Source organism: Linderina pennispora (genome assembly GCF_002104995.1).
Source record: "Linderina pennispora strain ATCC 12442 chromosome Unknown DL89scaffold_12, whole genome shotgun sequence".
Classification (NCBI taxonomy): Eukaryota; Fungi; Kickxellomycota; class Kickxellomycetes; order Kickxellales; family Kickxellaceae; genus Linderina; species Linderina pennispora.
In genome coordinates this window covers 472,159-487,818 of record NW_024468260.1, presented here as the reverse complement: position 1 = coordinate 487,818, position 15,660 = coordinate 472,159, and the positions used below count along the sequence as shown (strand labels likewise).

General features: G+C 53.5%; 8 protein-coding genes across 8 annotated transcripts; 5 read left to right on the top strand and 3 right to left on the bottom strand.

Annotated features, from left to right (window-relative positions):
- Window positions 1-169: 169 nt before the first annotated feature.
- On the top strand, window positions 170-745 carry DL89DRAFT_259460 (uncharacterized protein; the record flags this gene model as incomplete). Its single annotated transcript, XM_040885688.1, has 1 exon — window positions 170-745. The coding sequence occupies one exon, from the start codon at window positions 170-172 to the stop codon at window positions 743-745; it is 576 nt and encodes a 191-aa protein (XP_040741487.1).
- Window positions 746-2,370: 1,625 nt separating this feature from the next.
- Window positions 2,371-3,936, top strand: DL89DRAFT_225624 (uncharacterized protein; the record flags this gene model as incomplete). The annotated part of the gene is made up of 3 exons (XM_040884767.1): window positions 2,371-2,808; window positions 3,094-3,359; window positions 3,468-3,936. The coding sequence occupies 3 exons, from the start codon at window positions 2,371-2,373 to the stop codon at window positions 3,934-3,936; spliced, it is 1,173 nt and encodes a 390-aa protein (XP_040741486.1).
- Window positions 3,937-4,090: 154 nt separating this feature from the next.
- Window positions 4,091-5,072, bottom strand: DL89DRAFT_269388 (P-loop containing nucleoside triphosphate hydrolase protein). The gene has a single exon (XM_040888285.1). The coding sequence runs from the start codon at window positions 5,057-5,059 to the stop codon at window positions 4,151-4,153; it is 909 nt and encodes a 302-aa protein (XP_040741485.1). The 5' UTR covers window positions 5,060-5,072; the 3' UTR covers window positions 4,091-4,150.
- Window positions 5,073-5,157: 85 nt separating this feature from the next.
- DL89DRAFT_269387 (uncharacterized protein) lies at window positions 5,158-5,744 on the bottom strand. Its single transcript, XM_040888284.1, has one exon. The coding sequence runs from the start codon at window positions 5,520-5,522 to the stop codon at window positions 5,220-5,222; it is 303 nt and encodes a 100-aa protein (XP_040741484.1). The 5' UTR covers window positions 5,523-5,744; the 3' UTR covers window positions 5,158-5,219.
- A 1,486-nt stretch (window positions 5,745-7,230) lies between these two features.
- On the bottom strand, window positions 7,231-9,063 carry DL89DRAFT_269386 (uncharacterized protein). Its single transcript, XM_040888283.1, has 6 exons — window positions 8,741-9,063; window positions 8,544-8,715; window positions 8,371-8,409; window positions 8,216-8,318; window positions 7,563-8,160; window positions 7,231-7,519 (listed from the first exon to the last, which is right to left on the bottom strand). Exons 1-6 carry the CDS (start codon window positions 9,024-9,026, stop codon window positions 7,395-7,397), a joined length of 1,323 nt encoding a protein of 440 aa, XP_040741483.1. The 5' UTR covers window positions 9,027-9,063; the 3' UTR covers window positions 7,231-7,394.
- Window positions 9,064-9,200: 137 nt separating this feature from the next.
- DL89DRAFT_294740 (uncharacterized protein) lies at window positions 9,201-9,447 on the top strand (the record flags this gene model as incomplete). The annotated part of the gene is made up of 2 exons (XM_040890555.1): window positions 9,201-9,228; window positions 9,302-9,447. 2 exons carry the CDS (start codon window positions 9,201-9,203, stop codon window positions 9,445-9,447), a joined length of 174 nt encoding a protein of 57 aa, XP_040741482.1.
- Window positions 9,448-9,850: 403 nt separating this feature from the next.
- On the top strand, window positions 9,851-11,499 carry DL89DRAFT_269385 (PHP domain-like protein). The gene has a single exon (XM_040888282.1). The coding sequence runs from the start codon at window positions 9,924-9,926 to the stop codon at window positions 11,358-11,360; it is 1,437 nt and encodes a 478-aa protein (XP_040741481.1). The 5' UTR covers window positions 9,851-9,923; the 3' UTR covers window positions 11,361-11,499.
- Window positions 11,500-12,347: 848 nt separating this feature from the next.
- Window positions 12,348-15,566, top strand: DL89DRAFT_269384 (uncharacterized protein). The gene is given in 5 exon segments (XM_040888281.1): window positions 12,348-12,694; window positions 12,720-13,258; window positions 13,290-14,527; window positions 14,547-14,635; window positions 14,671-15,566. The coding sequence occupies 5 exon segments, from the start codon at window positions 12,362-12,364 to the stop codon at window positions 15,424-15,426; spliced, it is 2,955 nt and encodes a 984-aa protein (XP_040741480.1). The 5' UTR covers window positions 12,348-12,361; the 3' UTR covers window positions 15,427-15,566.
- Window positions 15,567-15,660: the final 94 nt, after the last annotated feature.

Genomic DNA, 15,660 nt, shown 5'->3' with positions numbered 1-15,660 from the left:
TCTTGCCAGCCATCTTTTTCCGTCCTGCCAAAACCCATGCATGTGGTTGCGCCAAAAGCATGTATTGTATGCCCCTCCTGCGCTTTTTGAGAAAAAGATACATATCGGGGGGTTTTTAGGAGATACACAATGAACAGGCATATCCGACTAAGTGGATTGGATAGTGGGGATGGCTGGCCGCAGCACAGGTGCAGCGTGTTCAGCGATGCAAAGCACATACAGCCGGGATATGCTTGGCATATGCGCACACGTAATCAACATCCTCGCTCCTGCCGGCAACAACACGCACGGCTCCTGCCCTGGACACATGGGCAGACGTGGATTAGCACACAGGAGGGAAAAGTGTGGAACCACCGCTCCCAAAAATAAGGGCGGTCGGCGGATTGACACGGCAAGCATGGAAGCGAGGACTGCTGCAGATGGCCAATTTTTGTTTGTCGCAGAGATGGCTGGTGAGGGAGCGCGCGCTTTGCAAAAATTGATGGGAACAGCTGGCTGGCAGGCAAATCGCGCACACTTCCATCCATTTCCCTCCTCTCCACCCGCCCTTGCCGAGGAAAATGGCCAGGACACGCAGTCACCCCGGGTCCTCAGCGATTATCAAGAATCAGACGGCACGAGTAATCCCAGAGAGGCGCAACGGGTTCCAAAAGGCAAAAAGGCGAAAAGAGGCAATAAGGCTGCAGCTCGCTTTTTGGGCATCCCGCCAAAGAGCGAAACAAATGCGAAATTGACGAGAAAATAAATTGCCCGGAGCAACATCACAAGAAAAGCGTGCCTTTTCAGCATGCGTCCAGGGGGCGGGCTATGGGGGTGGTACGTGCCGGGCTTGTGAGATATGCCGCAGAATTCGACGTGCCAGCAGCCTTTACTTCCCTCCACAGGCAGCGGTGTACCTGTTGCAAACTAGGCCCTTTGCTGAACTCTTAAAAATTTCGCTCTTTGGCACCCCTTCTCCCTTGTTTTTTGAGAACACGCTCTCTGGCCTGTCTTTTTTTAGCTTCTTATTGCTCGCATTTTTCCACCTCTCTTTATCTCTCTTTCCCGCTTGTGCTATTTTCTACGGGCGTTTCACCTAACACCCAATTTCTGACACCTCCCTGCAGTCCCAGCGGTCTCTTCAGTGCGGGGGACTGTTAGCATTCACAAAAACACAAAGACCGGCACCTTCGTTCAGATTGTGCTCCACTTTGGACATTAGCCAGCAGCTAGTTTAGGGAAATTATAAGGTTGCCTAAAGAGACACCTAAGACACCCACCCCCGCTTACGCTAGCTTGCCGGCGCCGAACAATACCCACACCGACAGATAGAGGAATACAGGTGGCTCTCTACATAGCCTCTAGTTCAAACACATATACCAACATTGTCTTTGCGGGCCGAGACATATCGCTGTCCTTTCTCTACCTTTGTGTCCCTGTTTGGAAACCCAGTGGCCGACTTTTTAGACTCCTCCAGCCCCAATTGTCTGTCTGTCTGTCTGTCCTTCTCTCTCCACTTCCTTCTTGTACACTAGATACCCCCTGCGTCAATGTCATACTCTTACGATAACAGGTAAGCATTGCTGGCAGCAATAATGTGATTAATACCTACACCTACAGGCTGGGTCGAAAAGCAAAGATGTACAGGCTGCAGGACAAGTACGTGTGCACATCATGCGGTCCCGCCCAAGCCCAATCCACCACCACTCCTGTTTATTGCACTTCAGCGGCCTTCATCTACACTTAATATCCCTCGCTTATTATTGCCAAAGATTAAACCACGGGTCATGGCACTAACGCAGAACAATCGCCTCTCGAAATTGTAGTCACATCTCTGGTGTTCCCATGTCAACAATCCCAGCGGACGCCGCGTCGTACTACGCCACGTATAGTCTCGATGGTTCCGGCGAACGGCGAGACAGCGCAACGCTGAATCAGCACGGATTCATGCACCAGCCGCACGCATCGTATGCTGGCACCCCAGGACAAGTGCCGTCGCATGCGCCCCAGGCCCAGCAGGCTCAGCACACGCAGCACCACCATTCGCACCAGGTGTCTGCCCAATCGCAGCATTCGGCAGCGGCCGCCGCAGCCGCCGTCGCTGTTGCCGGTGGTGCAAACAATGCGTACTCTGCCAGCGGCTTTGCATCACCATACATGCACCATGCGGCATACCACACGCAGCATACTGGCCCGCAGCACTCCGCTCCCTTTGATACTGGGCACGCTGACCCGACATCTGCCGCAATGGCAGCAGCGGCTGTAGCTGTGGACCACGACTACAGCGTAATGGCAGTCACGGGTACGCTTCCCACATCGACGCCACCTGTGCATCTGACACACCAGCAGCCCATGCAGCATACAATGCACCATCCGACGCTGGATTCTGGCATGCGGTTCGAATGCATCCTGGAAGCGCCCACCGCAGCAGCACAAAAAGTCGATGAGCCCGCGCTGACGTACCTGAACAAGGGCCAGCTATACGGTATTTCGCTGCAGGACCGCACACACTCGGAGGAGTATTTTAGCACCACGTTGCGCATCACGTTCCATGAGGACTCCCACCGCAAGGGCGCATCGACGTACTGGAACTTTTGGCTGAACCAGCAGGAGAACCCGCGCACAGCTCGCGCCGTCGAGCTCGACAAGGCCGGGTCCATCGGCGTCATTGCTGCCGAGAGCCGCCTGTTTGATCGTGTCACGTTCCAGTGGCAGGGCAGGCGCGGCGCCAAGGTCATGATCCGCTTCAACTGTCTGTCGACCGATTTTAGCCGAATCAAGGGCGTCAAGGGCATCCCGCTGCGAATCCACCTGGATACGTGCCAGGCGGTCCCAACGCATACCCCGCGAATGTCCATCAACCCGTCGGTCGCTGATTTTACCGCATCGATCTCACAGCTCTCGTCGCCAATCACATCGATGCCATCCACCTCCGCTGCCCACGTGGCGCCAGTCGCGCAGGCCACGCGGTCTCTGCCGGGACTGTCTGGTGCTGACGATCTGAACACTGCCGCTAACAGCGGAACCACCGGCCTAGAGCCGCCCAGCTCTGCCACCGCGGCAACCTTCCCAGGTGTGCCGATCCCGTCGTCGTCTGGCCTGACTGCTGGCAAGGTCATCGAGCGGTGCTACGCACGCGTCAAGCTGTTCCGTGACAAGGGCGCTGAACGCAAGAACAAAGACGATCAGCGGCACATGGACAAAATGTGGGAGAAGCACAAGGCAAAGCATGCGCTGAACAACAGCACCCAGTCGCACCAGCAGCAGTATGCCGAATTCAACATGACCTTTGCGCCTGTGCAGCCAGTCACTGGCTTCATCGAATACACAATGACTGGCGATGACTGCGATCCCGATGAGCCAACGGCTGTCGACGAGCTGTGGGCAGCTGGTGCGAGTGCCAGCGCTACCGGGGACTCGCCCAACGGAATGTCGCAGCTGGCCGGCCTGACATCCATCGGCATTGGCGTGCCAGGGATGACGCTGAGCGGGCTCAACTCGCCCATCGCCACCACATTCCCGCGGAAGCGGTCTGCCGAGAACTCGGAGGCCTTGTCGCCAAACAAGCGCCAGTTCTCGCCCACGTCCTTGTCGTCGGGTATCAACGCGAGCTTTACGTCCGGCGCGGTTGAGCTGGTCGGTGTTGACCCGACGTACGTGCCGATGCCGCGCAAGAACAAGGCGGTACTGGCAATCTACGTCAAGGTGATGGGCCAGGCGGTCTACCGGGCCGTGTACCTGGACCGTCTGGCTGTCGATGACTTGGTGTCCAAGCTGACGCAAAAGCTTGAGATCCAGGCCAACTCCGACATCGAGGTCATCCGTCGCACCAAGAAGGGCCTGACTGTACGCGTCGACGACAACGTCATTTCCCAACTCGAGGATGAGCAGGATATGGAAATCGAATGCTCATTCGCTCCTGACACTGGCGCCCTGACCATCTACCTCAACTACTAAAAAGGCAACACTCTTGCTGATACACAACATTCATGGCTATGTGGCATGAGGATGGCGGTTGAAAGACCACCCCTTCTGGCTTTCCTTCGTCCACTCTGTTTATGAACCGTTAGTTCTTTTTCCTTCTCTCCTTTTCTTCTCTTACGAAACTAGCGAGTTTCCAATTCTCTTTCTGTTACCTGTAACAAGAATTTATAATATTAGCCAGTTCGCTCTACTCGCACGCCACGCTGTCCCTCGGATCCTTGATCTGCCGCTCCATAGCTGGGCATGTGGCAGAACTCACCAGTCTGGCCAGGTAGTTGTCGCCCGAACGCTGGATGCACAATTGATTTGCGGATATGCGTGCCCATGCGTCGCCGTCTTGAGCAACAAGAGCATTGTTATTGGCAGCGCCCTTTGCATTGCTGATCACAAGCACTGCTGCGTTATGTCTGTCTGCAATGTGCGATATCATGTGCGCCACCTCGGTCTGCATCCGCTGTCGCCGAAGTAGGTTGTTTGGAAACGCTGCCAGAAACGGCCAGCTTATACTATTAATTGCCATGACCCCGACACCGCCGATTTCGGCAATGACCTGGTCGATCTGCGCCAGCAGCGATATCAGCTCAGCTAGTGTGGACGTCCGGAGCACATGTATGCCAGCCAAGCTCAATGTAGAGCGGCCGTCCATTCGCGATAGCGTGTCTGTAGCACCACGCTGTGTAAACGACCCCGTCGTATCAATGTAGATTGCGTTGGATTTCCCTGGGATTCCCTGCAGCGACAGTTGCGCCCCAAAGCATGCTGCTAGGCAGAGGTCAGGCTGTCCGCACCCAGGCGCGCCGAACACTTCGGTCACTGTGCCCAATGCCAGCCCGCTGTTTCCAAGCAGCACATCGACGTATCTGTGCGTGCGGACGTGTAGCCGGGTGTCCACCTTTTCAAAGAGAGCCCATGCAGTGGTGACTGTGGTTGTGGAGTTAGCGACCTGGTCAAGCTGCTGGACCTCCGCCTTGGTGAGAAACGAGAGAAGGTCTGTTGGTGTGGTCTCGCCAAAGTCGCTGACAGTGCGGTATCCGTTTTGCAGTAGCTTGGTCTTGATATGTTGTGGCAGATCTAGAGATAGAACAGGCTGCGACATGATGTAAAAGGTGAGGTTTCCTGAAGGTATCCGCAGCCCAAAGTTGGCTGTGATGTCATTCTTTGCTTTCACAAACTTTGCGTTATGGTCGATGTTGATTGCGGGTGAAAAATATATTTGGCATTTATTTTCGCAGCATGTAGCCCATGGGGATATCTAGCTAGTGCTTGGAGTCAAAGTCCAACGCCACGGCTTCTTCACCAATGATCTGCTTGATCTTCTGCAGCACAGCCTGATGCGCCGGGTGCACGGCGTACTCAGGCAGCTGCGACTCATTCTCGAGCTCAGCAACCAGGGCGTGCGTGAACTGCTTGCCACGCTGCGTCACGGTCTTGCCGCACCGCATTGTGCGCACGAACGGAATCTTCTCCTGCAGCGCAACGATCTCAGCGACAACCTCATCGACCAGCTCCTGCGGAGCATCGGGTTTTACTGGCAGAAGAACAATATGGATAAACGGCATGGCGGTGGAGACGCTTTAAAGGTCGAGGGGTAACAGAGAAGAGAGCGGGGTTCTGCAGAGGCCATTGCAAATAGTGCTTCTAATATGCGCCTAGGATAAGGGGGATAGACGCGGGATACTACACTCTCAAGAGTGCTGATAGTGCAAATCTGGATGTTCCACAGCCAAGTGTGGGGTGATTTGATCACCCCACCATGGCACCGGTATGCAAGCTGGCTGTCAGGCTGCCTGTAGATAGTGTCACTCGGTACGCGCTTTTTAGCACCATACTATTGATACCGGTCATTGACTTCAGTTATTAAATTTCCACATGGATGTAGTTGGTATCAACACCGGAAGAACACTGTCATATCCTTGAGTAAAGGGCAAGCGTGAATGCTGAGCCAACCAATTGAGCTACTGATATTGAGTTACCCAAAGACACCACAACCATGCACAATATTGGAAGATGGGGTTATATATTATTTGACGCATGTGGTTAATACTTAATATTAACATGTTCACAGCTTTGATGTACAGAAGTAGTAGCAAATTCATATCCATGCCAATAAATATACGGTGTATATGGGCCCACCACCAGAGAACCAAGGTAGTCCAAATTTGTATAGCGAACAACTGTACCTCCTCGCATTGAACAGGCAATCTTCCACAGCATTTAAAGACAGGAATTTGGGTTCCCGCTTGTTTTTTTTGCTGCGGAGCGCTCTTTTCTCCTTTTCCACCCCACACCTTCCAACTCTTATTATTGATACTAGTCGGAATGAAAGGAGCTGATCATTCAGCAACTGACTACGCTCCTGGGTAATGGGCTCCCTTACGTGAGCACATGGTGGATCGATTTACAGAGAGTATTTTCATAGCTGGATACAGCCATCTACCCCAAATTCAAGGTCAAGTTCGAGAGGCAGCCTCCCACCAAACACTGGTCTGTTGTGACCTTCGGAAAGGTCGCTTCAAGCAAGTGTAAGTTTACTGATATATTGTGGGCGGATGACCCCAGTATTGTCCCTATGGAGCATGCGCATCTACTTCGACTCATGGGCGATGTGGTTCCAAATCCTTATGATCTTAGGACCATGGTCAGACTTAGCCACAATGGCGGCATACCATTCCGGCGACCGGCGCACTACTTAGATGCCTTTCACCTGGCGATCCCTCCTTCCTTCTTTCATACAGCATATTTCATATGTTCAATATACGTCGTGGAAGGTGCTTGGAGAGTAAACGTGTTCTAGACAGTTGCAGGAGGCTGTCTACCTAAGTGTATCATACCGAGACACAACAGGCGACATAGGCGAGGTGAATTTAGTCCAGTAAAAGGGGGTGTGAAGAGTTGATGGAGAAATAGATATTGGCAGAGTCAATGGCTAGGGAAAAGAGAGGAGGTGTGCGCCCTTAGCGAAAAGGAATAGAAAATGGATGACTTCTATCAACAGTGCTGTCTGAAGTGGCTATGGAAATTGATGTCCACAACACCGAGCGGCACTGCCAGTGATTGCTGCTGATGACCATTGTGGCACAAAGTAGAAGTACGTAATGTCGACAACATGTAGGATAGTGGCACCACAGCGCTGATATGCAAAGAAAATGGGCAATTAGGTAATATAGGTGTACAGTGAGTGCGATCATGAATGGTAGTGTCCATGAATCAATGGAAGCGATATCATACAAATATACATGCAAGTCACCAAAAGACATGTCCAAAGAAGGAATAATGCCATTTACTGAATAGAGAAACAATGAGTCCGGCTGGACATATTTGGCTGCCCTCCCCACTCTGAAAAGTATATGCATATTGGTATACAAGTCAACCCAGAGCATGCCAAGGTTCGTCATTTCACATCGTAATTTCATGGTGTGAGATCGCAGAAATCAGGACGGCGGCACTGCGATACCCCATCTCTTAATAGCGTTGTATGTGACATAGACACATGCAACCACGCCAAAGCCCGCAAGTGCCAGATCAATGACCTTGGCACGGGTTGTCCTTGCGACAGCTCTATAGTGGAACAGCGGTGGGAAAATGAACGAGATTGGTACGCATGCCAGAGCCGCCGATGATTGCCACAAGCTTATCGAGTCGGTCCAATCCAAACACAGCAATTGCAGTAACGGCCAGCAGGAATGACGTACGGAATGCATTCTTTTGCATCTTCACGCCCACGTTGTGCTTTCCGGAGCGGCGCGGGAACAGCCAGTGCTCGAGGGTACGAATAGCCGGGTACACCATCAGAGGATTTGTCAGCAGCATAGCAATCGAGTACAGGAGCTGCACAGTCAAGGTTGCTGCTGTACCAGAGGGCATATTGAGCAGAATAATTGCCTCCGTCTCTTCACCGTATGCTAAATAGGATACAGAGCCGATGGTGACGGTGATGAGGCCACACAGAGCCATGACGATGGTCAGGATCTGCGGGAACTTTTCTGGTTTGCGCATCGAGTCAGCAATAGGCAGGATCATCGCGTACCCTTCAAAGGTGTACGCGGCAGTGCCCAGGAACAGCGAATAGTCCTCGGGGTTGAACTTGCGCACAAAGCCTGTGCCCAGCGTACTGATTTTCTTGATATCCATGACAAAGACATAGACGATGCCGCCAAGCACAAACAAGTCGCCAAACAGCGCAAACGACGAGAGCCCCTTGATATGTCGGATCAGGCAAACAGGGAATCATGAATGCAAGCTGAGCAGCGACCCAGAAGCTGAGCGAATAGCGGTACTGGCAGTCTGTTGCTGCATTGAAGAGGTCGCGGATATTGGTGGCCACAAAGATCGTGCCAGCACAAGCAAATCCCGGTCTGCGAGATGACGATCGAGAATTGGACAACCCGGCCCATGCCCTTGCCATACAAGCGGCGGCCAATCTCACTGTAGCCGTGCGGAATCCGTCTGGTAGCACTCGACCAGCAGGGTCATGCAGTATAGCGACAGCATCGCTGATATTGACAGAATGATACTGGAGAACACGATCCCACCGTTGAGGAACGCGCGGGGCAGGAACAGCACCCCACTGCCAATGAAACGATTTCAGCAAGAGGAAGAACGCTTTCTTGGTTGACGTCATGGCGGCAGAGCGATGCACCGTGCGCTCGGTATCACGCATGCGTGCCGCCACCGTGGTACGTGTGCGGGCACGTGGTGTCTGCAACTCGTCGTTCTCGGCGCTGCGCTTTAGCAAGGGCATCAAGTGGACTTCTTTGCTTTCCAGCTGCGGAACTACCTGCAGGTGATAGTTGGGACTGCCTACTGGTAGAGGCACTGCCGTAATTCGTAGCTCTCGCAGCCACAGCCCTCGGGCTATGCTTCACAGTGCGCCTGTACTTTGCCGGAATGACCAAGTTGCGTACAAACTGTAGAGAGCTAGCATCGCTATCGCTGGTGGTGCCGCTGGCATCCAGGGAGGCGTCGCTGTTGTCGGTATCCTGATGATCGGGGCTGTGGTTTGATGACGCGGATCCCCGACGAGTGCGATCCTTGGCGTCAATATTGGTGTCTGAAATAGCCATAGTATACAAATAGTGCCGGAGAAGCATAGAGTAAAGAAAGGAATAAGAGCGCACATGCAAGGTGCACACAAAGTACCTGTCACTGGCAGTAAAAAATCAACTGGGAGCCCAATTTCACTGTGCCAGCCTAGTGAGAGGCGAGCACACTGTGAAATGCCCATGGGCTGCACAATGATGTCAGAGGCAACCCGATCGGACCCGTGTTAGGACATTTTATGAGGTTCTTGTAGAATAAAGTCTCATGTGTCTGTGGCAGGTGCGTTACTGCTTCCCAGTGCGCTTCGCTGCCTTCATCGACCTGGCCACTGCCATCACCATGCCCGTGACGCTCGTGTATCTGGCGTATCTGATCTACACGGTGGGCAACCAGAAGCTTGGCACGACGGCGATTCCGCAGGGCAAGTGGTCTGACTATGACTAGGAGCTGCAGAAATAAAACCAGCCATTACCGGCTTTTGGCAGTATCGAGAATTCTTGCATTGCACTGGTTGATGAAGCATTGGCAGTCGATTCTGCATGATCCAGTGCGAGCTATACATTGTCGACTTTTGGGTGCGGCTGCCCGGATAATTGATAGTCCGACTTCATCAAATTGCGCTGGCAAGCGTATATAATGACGCCAGGTAATGCCAAGCAAACAAATACACGTATGTTTGCTACATACCAAATATGCCGCCATGGCGTTCATGCAAAGCGGCGATGGATCGGTAATTCTGAAATCAAGCATGTCCTTTGCGGGGCTTCATGCATGGGGTCATATGGATATTCTCTGCAGCTCAAGGCAAAGGGATTCGCATCGCACTCTCCTCGCTTCCTTTCTTCAACTTCATCTCAGATACCCGCACTTATTCACGTTCTTTCCCTCGGCAGCAATGAGCTACTTGCACAATCAAATAAATGTCGAAACTCCCTGATCGGTCAATGAGCGCGTTCCATGAACCTACAGCATCCTCAGCCCACCTGCGACACCTGAGTCGGAACCAGCGCATCGATTCAAATGGCTCCGATGGACGCGGGGCCATGGGCGACAATGCGTCAGACATAGGCAGCCAAAATACCAACCCGTTTATCACCACGGTCGAGGACACTGGGTTTGCTGGCAGCATGGCAGCCGGTGGTGGAGATGGTGATGGATGGCCCAGCCGCACCTCGGTTACTTCTGTGAGTCGGCGCGCAATGATCCAGAACCGCATTATTCGCTACATCGGGCACTTCATCTTGGTCGTTTTCCTCTCTATTATTGTCATACTCCTTTTGGTTGCTGTAGGCATTCCTATGAGCGACAATGGCGTGCCTCCGACTAGAACCTATTCCAACATGGAGTTCAACTGGAAGATCGATCCCAAGTCGTACCTGTCGCCAATGAATTCGAATTTCACCAACTACAACATCCTGCTCGACGCACACATCCACACTGTGTACTCGGACGGTGTACTGACACCAAAGCAGGTCATTGAGTTTGCGCTGGCCAATGGGTACAATGCAATCATCGTCACAGACCACCAGACCGTGGCGGGCTCGTTAGCAACCAAAAAGTACGCCGAGGAGCACTACAAAGACCAGATCACAATCATCACCGGTATGGAGTACACCAGTTGTCGTATACACATGAACTTTATCGGCATAAACGAGTCTATCCCCGTGAGTCCGCCGCAGCCAAGCGACGAGCAGCTGAAAGAGGTTATCCAAAGAGTCCACGACATGGGTGGTTTGGTTATTGTCAACCACATTCCGTGGTCCAACGCAACGATGCTACCATGGGACGTCCCTAGGCTGCCCAACAATCCGTCGCGCGAGGATCTGTATGACTGGGGAGTTGACGGGTTCGAAGTTGTCAACCAGAACACCTTCGATCTGCGCACTTACCAGTTTATCCAGGAGCACTCGGACCGCCTGGTTGGGCTGACTGGTAGCGACATGCATCGCCCGGACTCGTCATATGCGTGGACCACGATCAATGCTGCCGACAATTCGGCCGAAGCGATCCTGGACGAGATTCGGAACCGGCGCACATCATTCTTGCTCGATCCCAGCGGCACCCGGCCAGTCAATGGGCCACCGTACAACCCCGAGTACTTCAAGTATGCGCCCTGGGGGTTGATAGGAGACTATTTTTATGGATACGTGGATCGGTACCGCGGGCAGTACTCGTTCCAAGCGTCGTTCTGTCAGAGCGAGGTCGTCATCGTCCACCACAGAATGATCGGTTGGTTCTTCCTGTGGCTATTCGTGTCCATTATCATTCTCGAGATTCTGTACTGGCTCTTCCGCTGGCTGGCCCTGCTTATCTGGCGCAAGATCAGGGCATGCTGGGGCACACGCCGCGGGAGGTGATCAGGGCTGCCACATCAAGAGTTTAGCTGGCGATCTCCCACAGTCAGCTTCAGCCCTCCATTTGGAGATACACAGTTTTTGCGTATCGCTGCCCAGACACAATTTTACTGTCCTTTCCTCTTCGAAGTTCCAATTCAACCCCTTCTCGATTCGCTTTTTTGAAATGACCAGCCGTCTGTTGACATTGGCGCTTCAGCAGCAGCGGCAGTTTCCGGCTTTGTTCAGGAATGGCCCTGGAATTCGCCTGCCAGGCACCCCGACCCACTCGATCCTGCCGCGGATATCGTTGGTTGCCAGGCCAGCGGCTGCCATGCGACATAACAGCACCAAGAGCACTGCAAAGAATGATGGTAGTGGCCCTGTAATACAGTACACACGGTCTGAGATACTTATCAACTCTCTGAAGAACAACCCTATCGAAACGGCAAAGGACGCGCTGGATCGAATCGCTGAGGCACGATCCGTGCCCGACAGCAAATATCTAGCTGAGATCCTGGGCAGCATGCGGGACACAGCAGGAGACACGAAGAACGGGCCTTCGTCGGCGGTACCATTCAGGATGCACTTGCTAAGCAGGCATGTGTGTCAGGATCTGTTGGAGGTCATTGCAAAGACAGACGAATCGGCCAACGAGACATTTATTGGTACACAGGACAATCCTGGATGTCTATGAATACGCTAAATCGCAAGGATGGGAGATCGATTCTGTAGTGCTGGCTGATACTGCTATCTTGCTTGCCAAGCGCAGTCTTGACGGGTATATCTGTGCGGCGGCAAATGCGCACAGCGGCACACTCGAGTACACCAATACCACACATATTGCCGCAGACCACAGCCATGAATCAGCATACAAGAACGCGATTGCTGAGCTGGAGCCAGGGCTGATCTTGCCAAGGGACTTGCAGATTCAGAGCAGAATACTCTCCAGGAGCCAGGCACGCCTGGCAGACGCTGCACTCGCTACCGATGCGCTTGACGCCGGGATGGCGATTGTACGCACTATGGTCGATCGTTCGTGTATATTGCCACCGGGGCTGTTCTGGGTCCTGGCACGAGCCCTGTGCGTTCACGAGCGTGTGGTTGACGTCGAGTGGCTGTTCGAAGTGTCAAAGAAATATGGCGATCGGTGTTCTGACTGCATTTACGCACCGCTAATTTCTCTGTACTACCGGGTCGGCAAGGCAGAGAGAGCTGACAAGGTGTTTGGCGAGTTCCAGTCTATGTGGCAAGCCAAGTGGAGCCAGATCAGATTGCAGAGGGTCATGTGTGATACGTCAAGCGCAAGCACCGAGAAATGGCGGCTAGAGCACGAGGAGCATGTCGACAGCCCGAAAGTTATGTCTACTGGAGAGCTCCAAGGCAATTCGAGAGCAAGCCGCCGATCCATACTACCAGCGCGCGCTGGCAATGCTCCGGAAAGGAGACATTGATGGTGCTGTGGACTTTGTTATTGCGGCCAAGCACAGGGAGTTTGTGGCATTCACACCCGATCATTTCGACATGTTGGAGCGCATCATCGTTGAGAAGGGATGTCTTGACTTGGGCTACAAGCTGTATGTTGAGATTAGCCGCGGGTGCAACTCAAATGGCGGCAAAGGGGTTACAGCTGAGCAGGTCATCCACACGCAGGTGCCGCGCAATCGAACCAGGAATCGGCTGGCACTGGCATTTGCAAACGCCGAGAAGTGGGATATCGCTTGGCGCCTGGTTGATCATGACGCAAAGAGCGGGTCCATGGTAGCATTTAACAACACCAGTGGGCCGCGTGCGCTGATGCTGGTGGCACTGAGGCAATCCAACATGCTCCAAGCCAAGGAATGCGCTGGTAGAATACACGACTGTATGCGCCAGTACACTGATATAGAGGCGCTGATTTCTGATCGCTGGCTTGACAAAGCGTTTGCACTTGCTGGCTTGATGCGGTATCAGGCCAAAGGCAGGTGAGATGCACCCAGTCTGCCAGCTAACTGATTTGCTGCTGTACACATCCGAGCGCGGCCATGGGACTCGTGCTCCTGCGTGGAATGTGAGGCTGTTGAAGTACACATTCGGCTCTACTGAGTTGGGAAACCGAGTCCGCGCTCAGGCGCAGAGCGGGCTGTTTGAGATTATCAATCGGCGCCAGCTCTTGGATGTGCCGGATATACGAGCAGTGGTACTGAGCGTGGTTAATAGGGCCCTGGGTGTATCTCCAAAGGCAGGTAAAGATGCACCCATCAGAATCGGCGATGAGTCTGCGGGATGGAAGGTGGAGGGCAGTATCATGGAGAGCTCCGACAGTCAGTTCTGGCAGTGCGCGCTCGATGCAATTGTGAGGGAGGCCGCTGATCGGCCTGACATCCACGAGTTGGCGTTCAACGCACTGTCTGTGCTGAAGGCCATGCGTTCCAAGAAGGCCAAGGTTCCGCCGTCATCGCTGTCCGCTGTGGACCAGCTTGTTGCTAAGGCTGGCAAGTCAGTTGTCGACTCCCACAAAGGGGGCTTGATTCTTGCCGCTGAGCAAGCTTCGAAAGCGCTGGCACATATGAAGCACGGGGATGTGACGGCTTCGCAGACGACTGACCAGCACCCAAAAGTCAAATGGCGCATTAGGAGCAGGAGTAGCAGCGCAACATCAAATATCAAAAGCAACTCGCCAGTCAAGGACAAGCTAGAGTGGTACCGCTCATGCCGTCGGAACTTTGAGGTCCCTGATGCAAAGCATCTTACGCGGTTGATATCGGATCTGGCTGAGCGGGGTCGCCGAGATGAATGGGAACCGATAGTTAAGGAGCACATGCTGGAGTATATGGAGGCGATGGCAAACATAGGGTCCGTCAAGGCTCGTGACCGAACCATGTTCGCCATGTCTGTTTGGGAAAGCGCGATGGTCAGCTATGCCCAGATTGGAGATATAGAAGAGGCCGTCCACTACTTCCAGATGATCGTTGACATGGGCAAATTCGCCACTCCGTTTGCCTGTGCCAAACTGCTGCTTGCGCTAAAGTCCTCTGAGGCACCACTTCCTGTCTTGAATGCAAAGTGGTCGTCATCTGAAAAGTCCATTTACGGGCTTGAGCCAATGCTGCCACCGAGCGGCCAGTCACCCGCCGATCTGCTTCTTGTCAGCACAGACCAGGCTGAGCACAACGAGCAATTGGCACAGATCGGGCTCTATATGCTTTACGGTTGCTTCCGATCGCACAGGCATGGCGTCGAATTTCTTTTACAACGTTCTGTTTGGTGTTCTTGGTAAGGCCAAGATGATGAGCCAGATTCGCCATATATTCGAAGGCGTGATTCCCTGCTGCTATCCGGTCAATGCCTCCAGCCGGACCGCCTCAACCCAGCGCTGCTGCCAACGCCGCTGACCTGGGGCTACGTCATCGCAGTGGCAATGGAGTGCAGCGAGCGCACTCTGGCAGAGTACTGGTTCAAGGAGTATCGAATGAGCGCCATGCCCATCTTCCGCGAAGAGGGGTCGTCATACTCGCGGATCATCAACCAGAACATCCCGCCCTACGCCCGGCTCTTCAACCTCGCCAACCCGTACTATATAATTCCAGCAATCTGGCGGCCGCTCGACAAAAACAAACAAGAGCAGGATCCCGCATACGATCTGGCCGAGGTTGAGCAGCAGCTAGAGATGGATCGGCTGCGTGCGCTTGACAAGCTGCCGCTGCCATTCAAGGGTGCGCGCAAGATGCTGGCAATATACACCTGCGTTGATGAGCACCGGAACTTGGAGGCTGCCGAATCGCTGGCTTCAGAGATCATTGCCTTGTCTGAGGACAGAGCGCTACCAAGGAATCTCCGCAAAATCACCAGCGTCGACTTTGCCCAGTGCTGGCGGCACATGGTCAAGGGGTATCTGGGCGAACTGCAGTATCAGCAGGCGATGCCCAGTCCAGACTACGTTGCATCCAGGGTGCTGGCGGAGCGGCTGGTTCACTGGTTTGACGAGTGGAAAAAGGCGTACGCCCTAGCTCTCGAGGGCAATCTGACCACCATGACCAAGAATAGCATTGCGCTGACCGGCGATGAGCGGGCCATTATTAGCGCCTGTGCGCAGCGGTCCGACCGGTAGTTTTCTTTTCCAGCCGTTCGATGTAGTATGTGGTCGGTCTACAGCCAAAAGACGAACCCAGAGCGCGTCACACAGATATCCAATCAGAACTGATCCCTATATCGAGATCAAGCACCAAAAACCCCTTATCGTTAATCGCAGGCAGCTGAAATGCTCGGTGGGCTGACTGTTCGCCGTGCAGCCTAGACAGCGTGCTCCTGGCAAGCTACGAGGGAGTTTGAATTTGCGACTGCC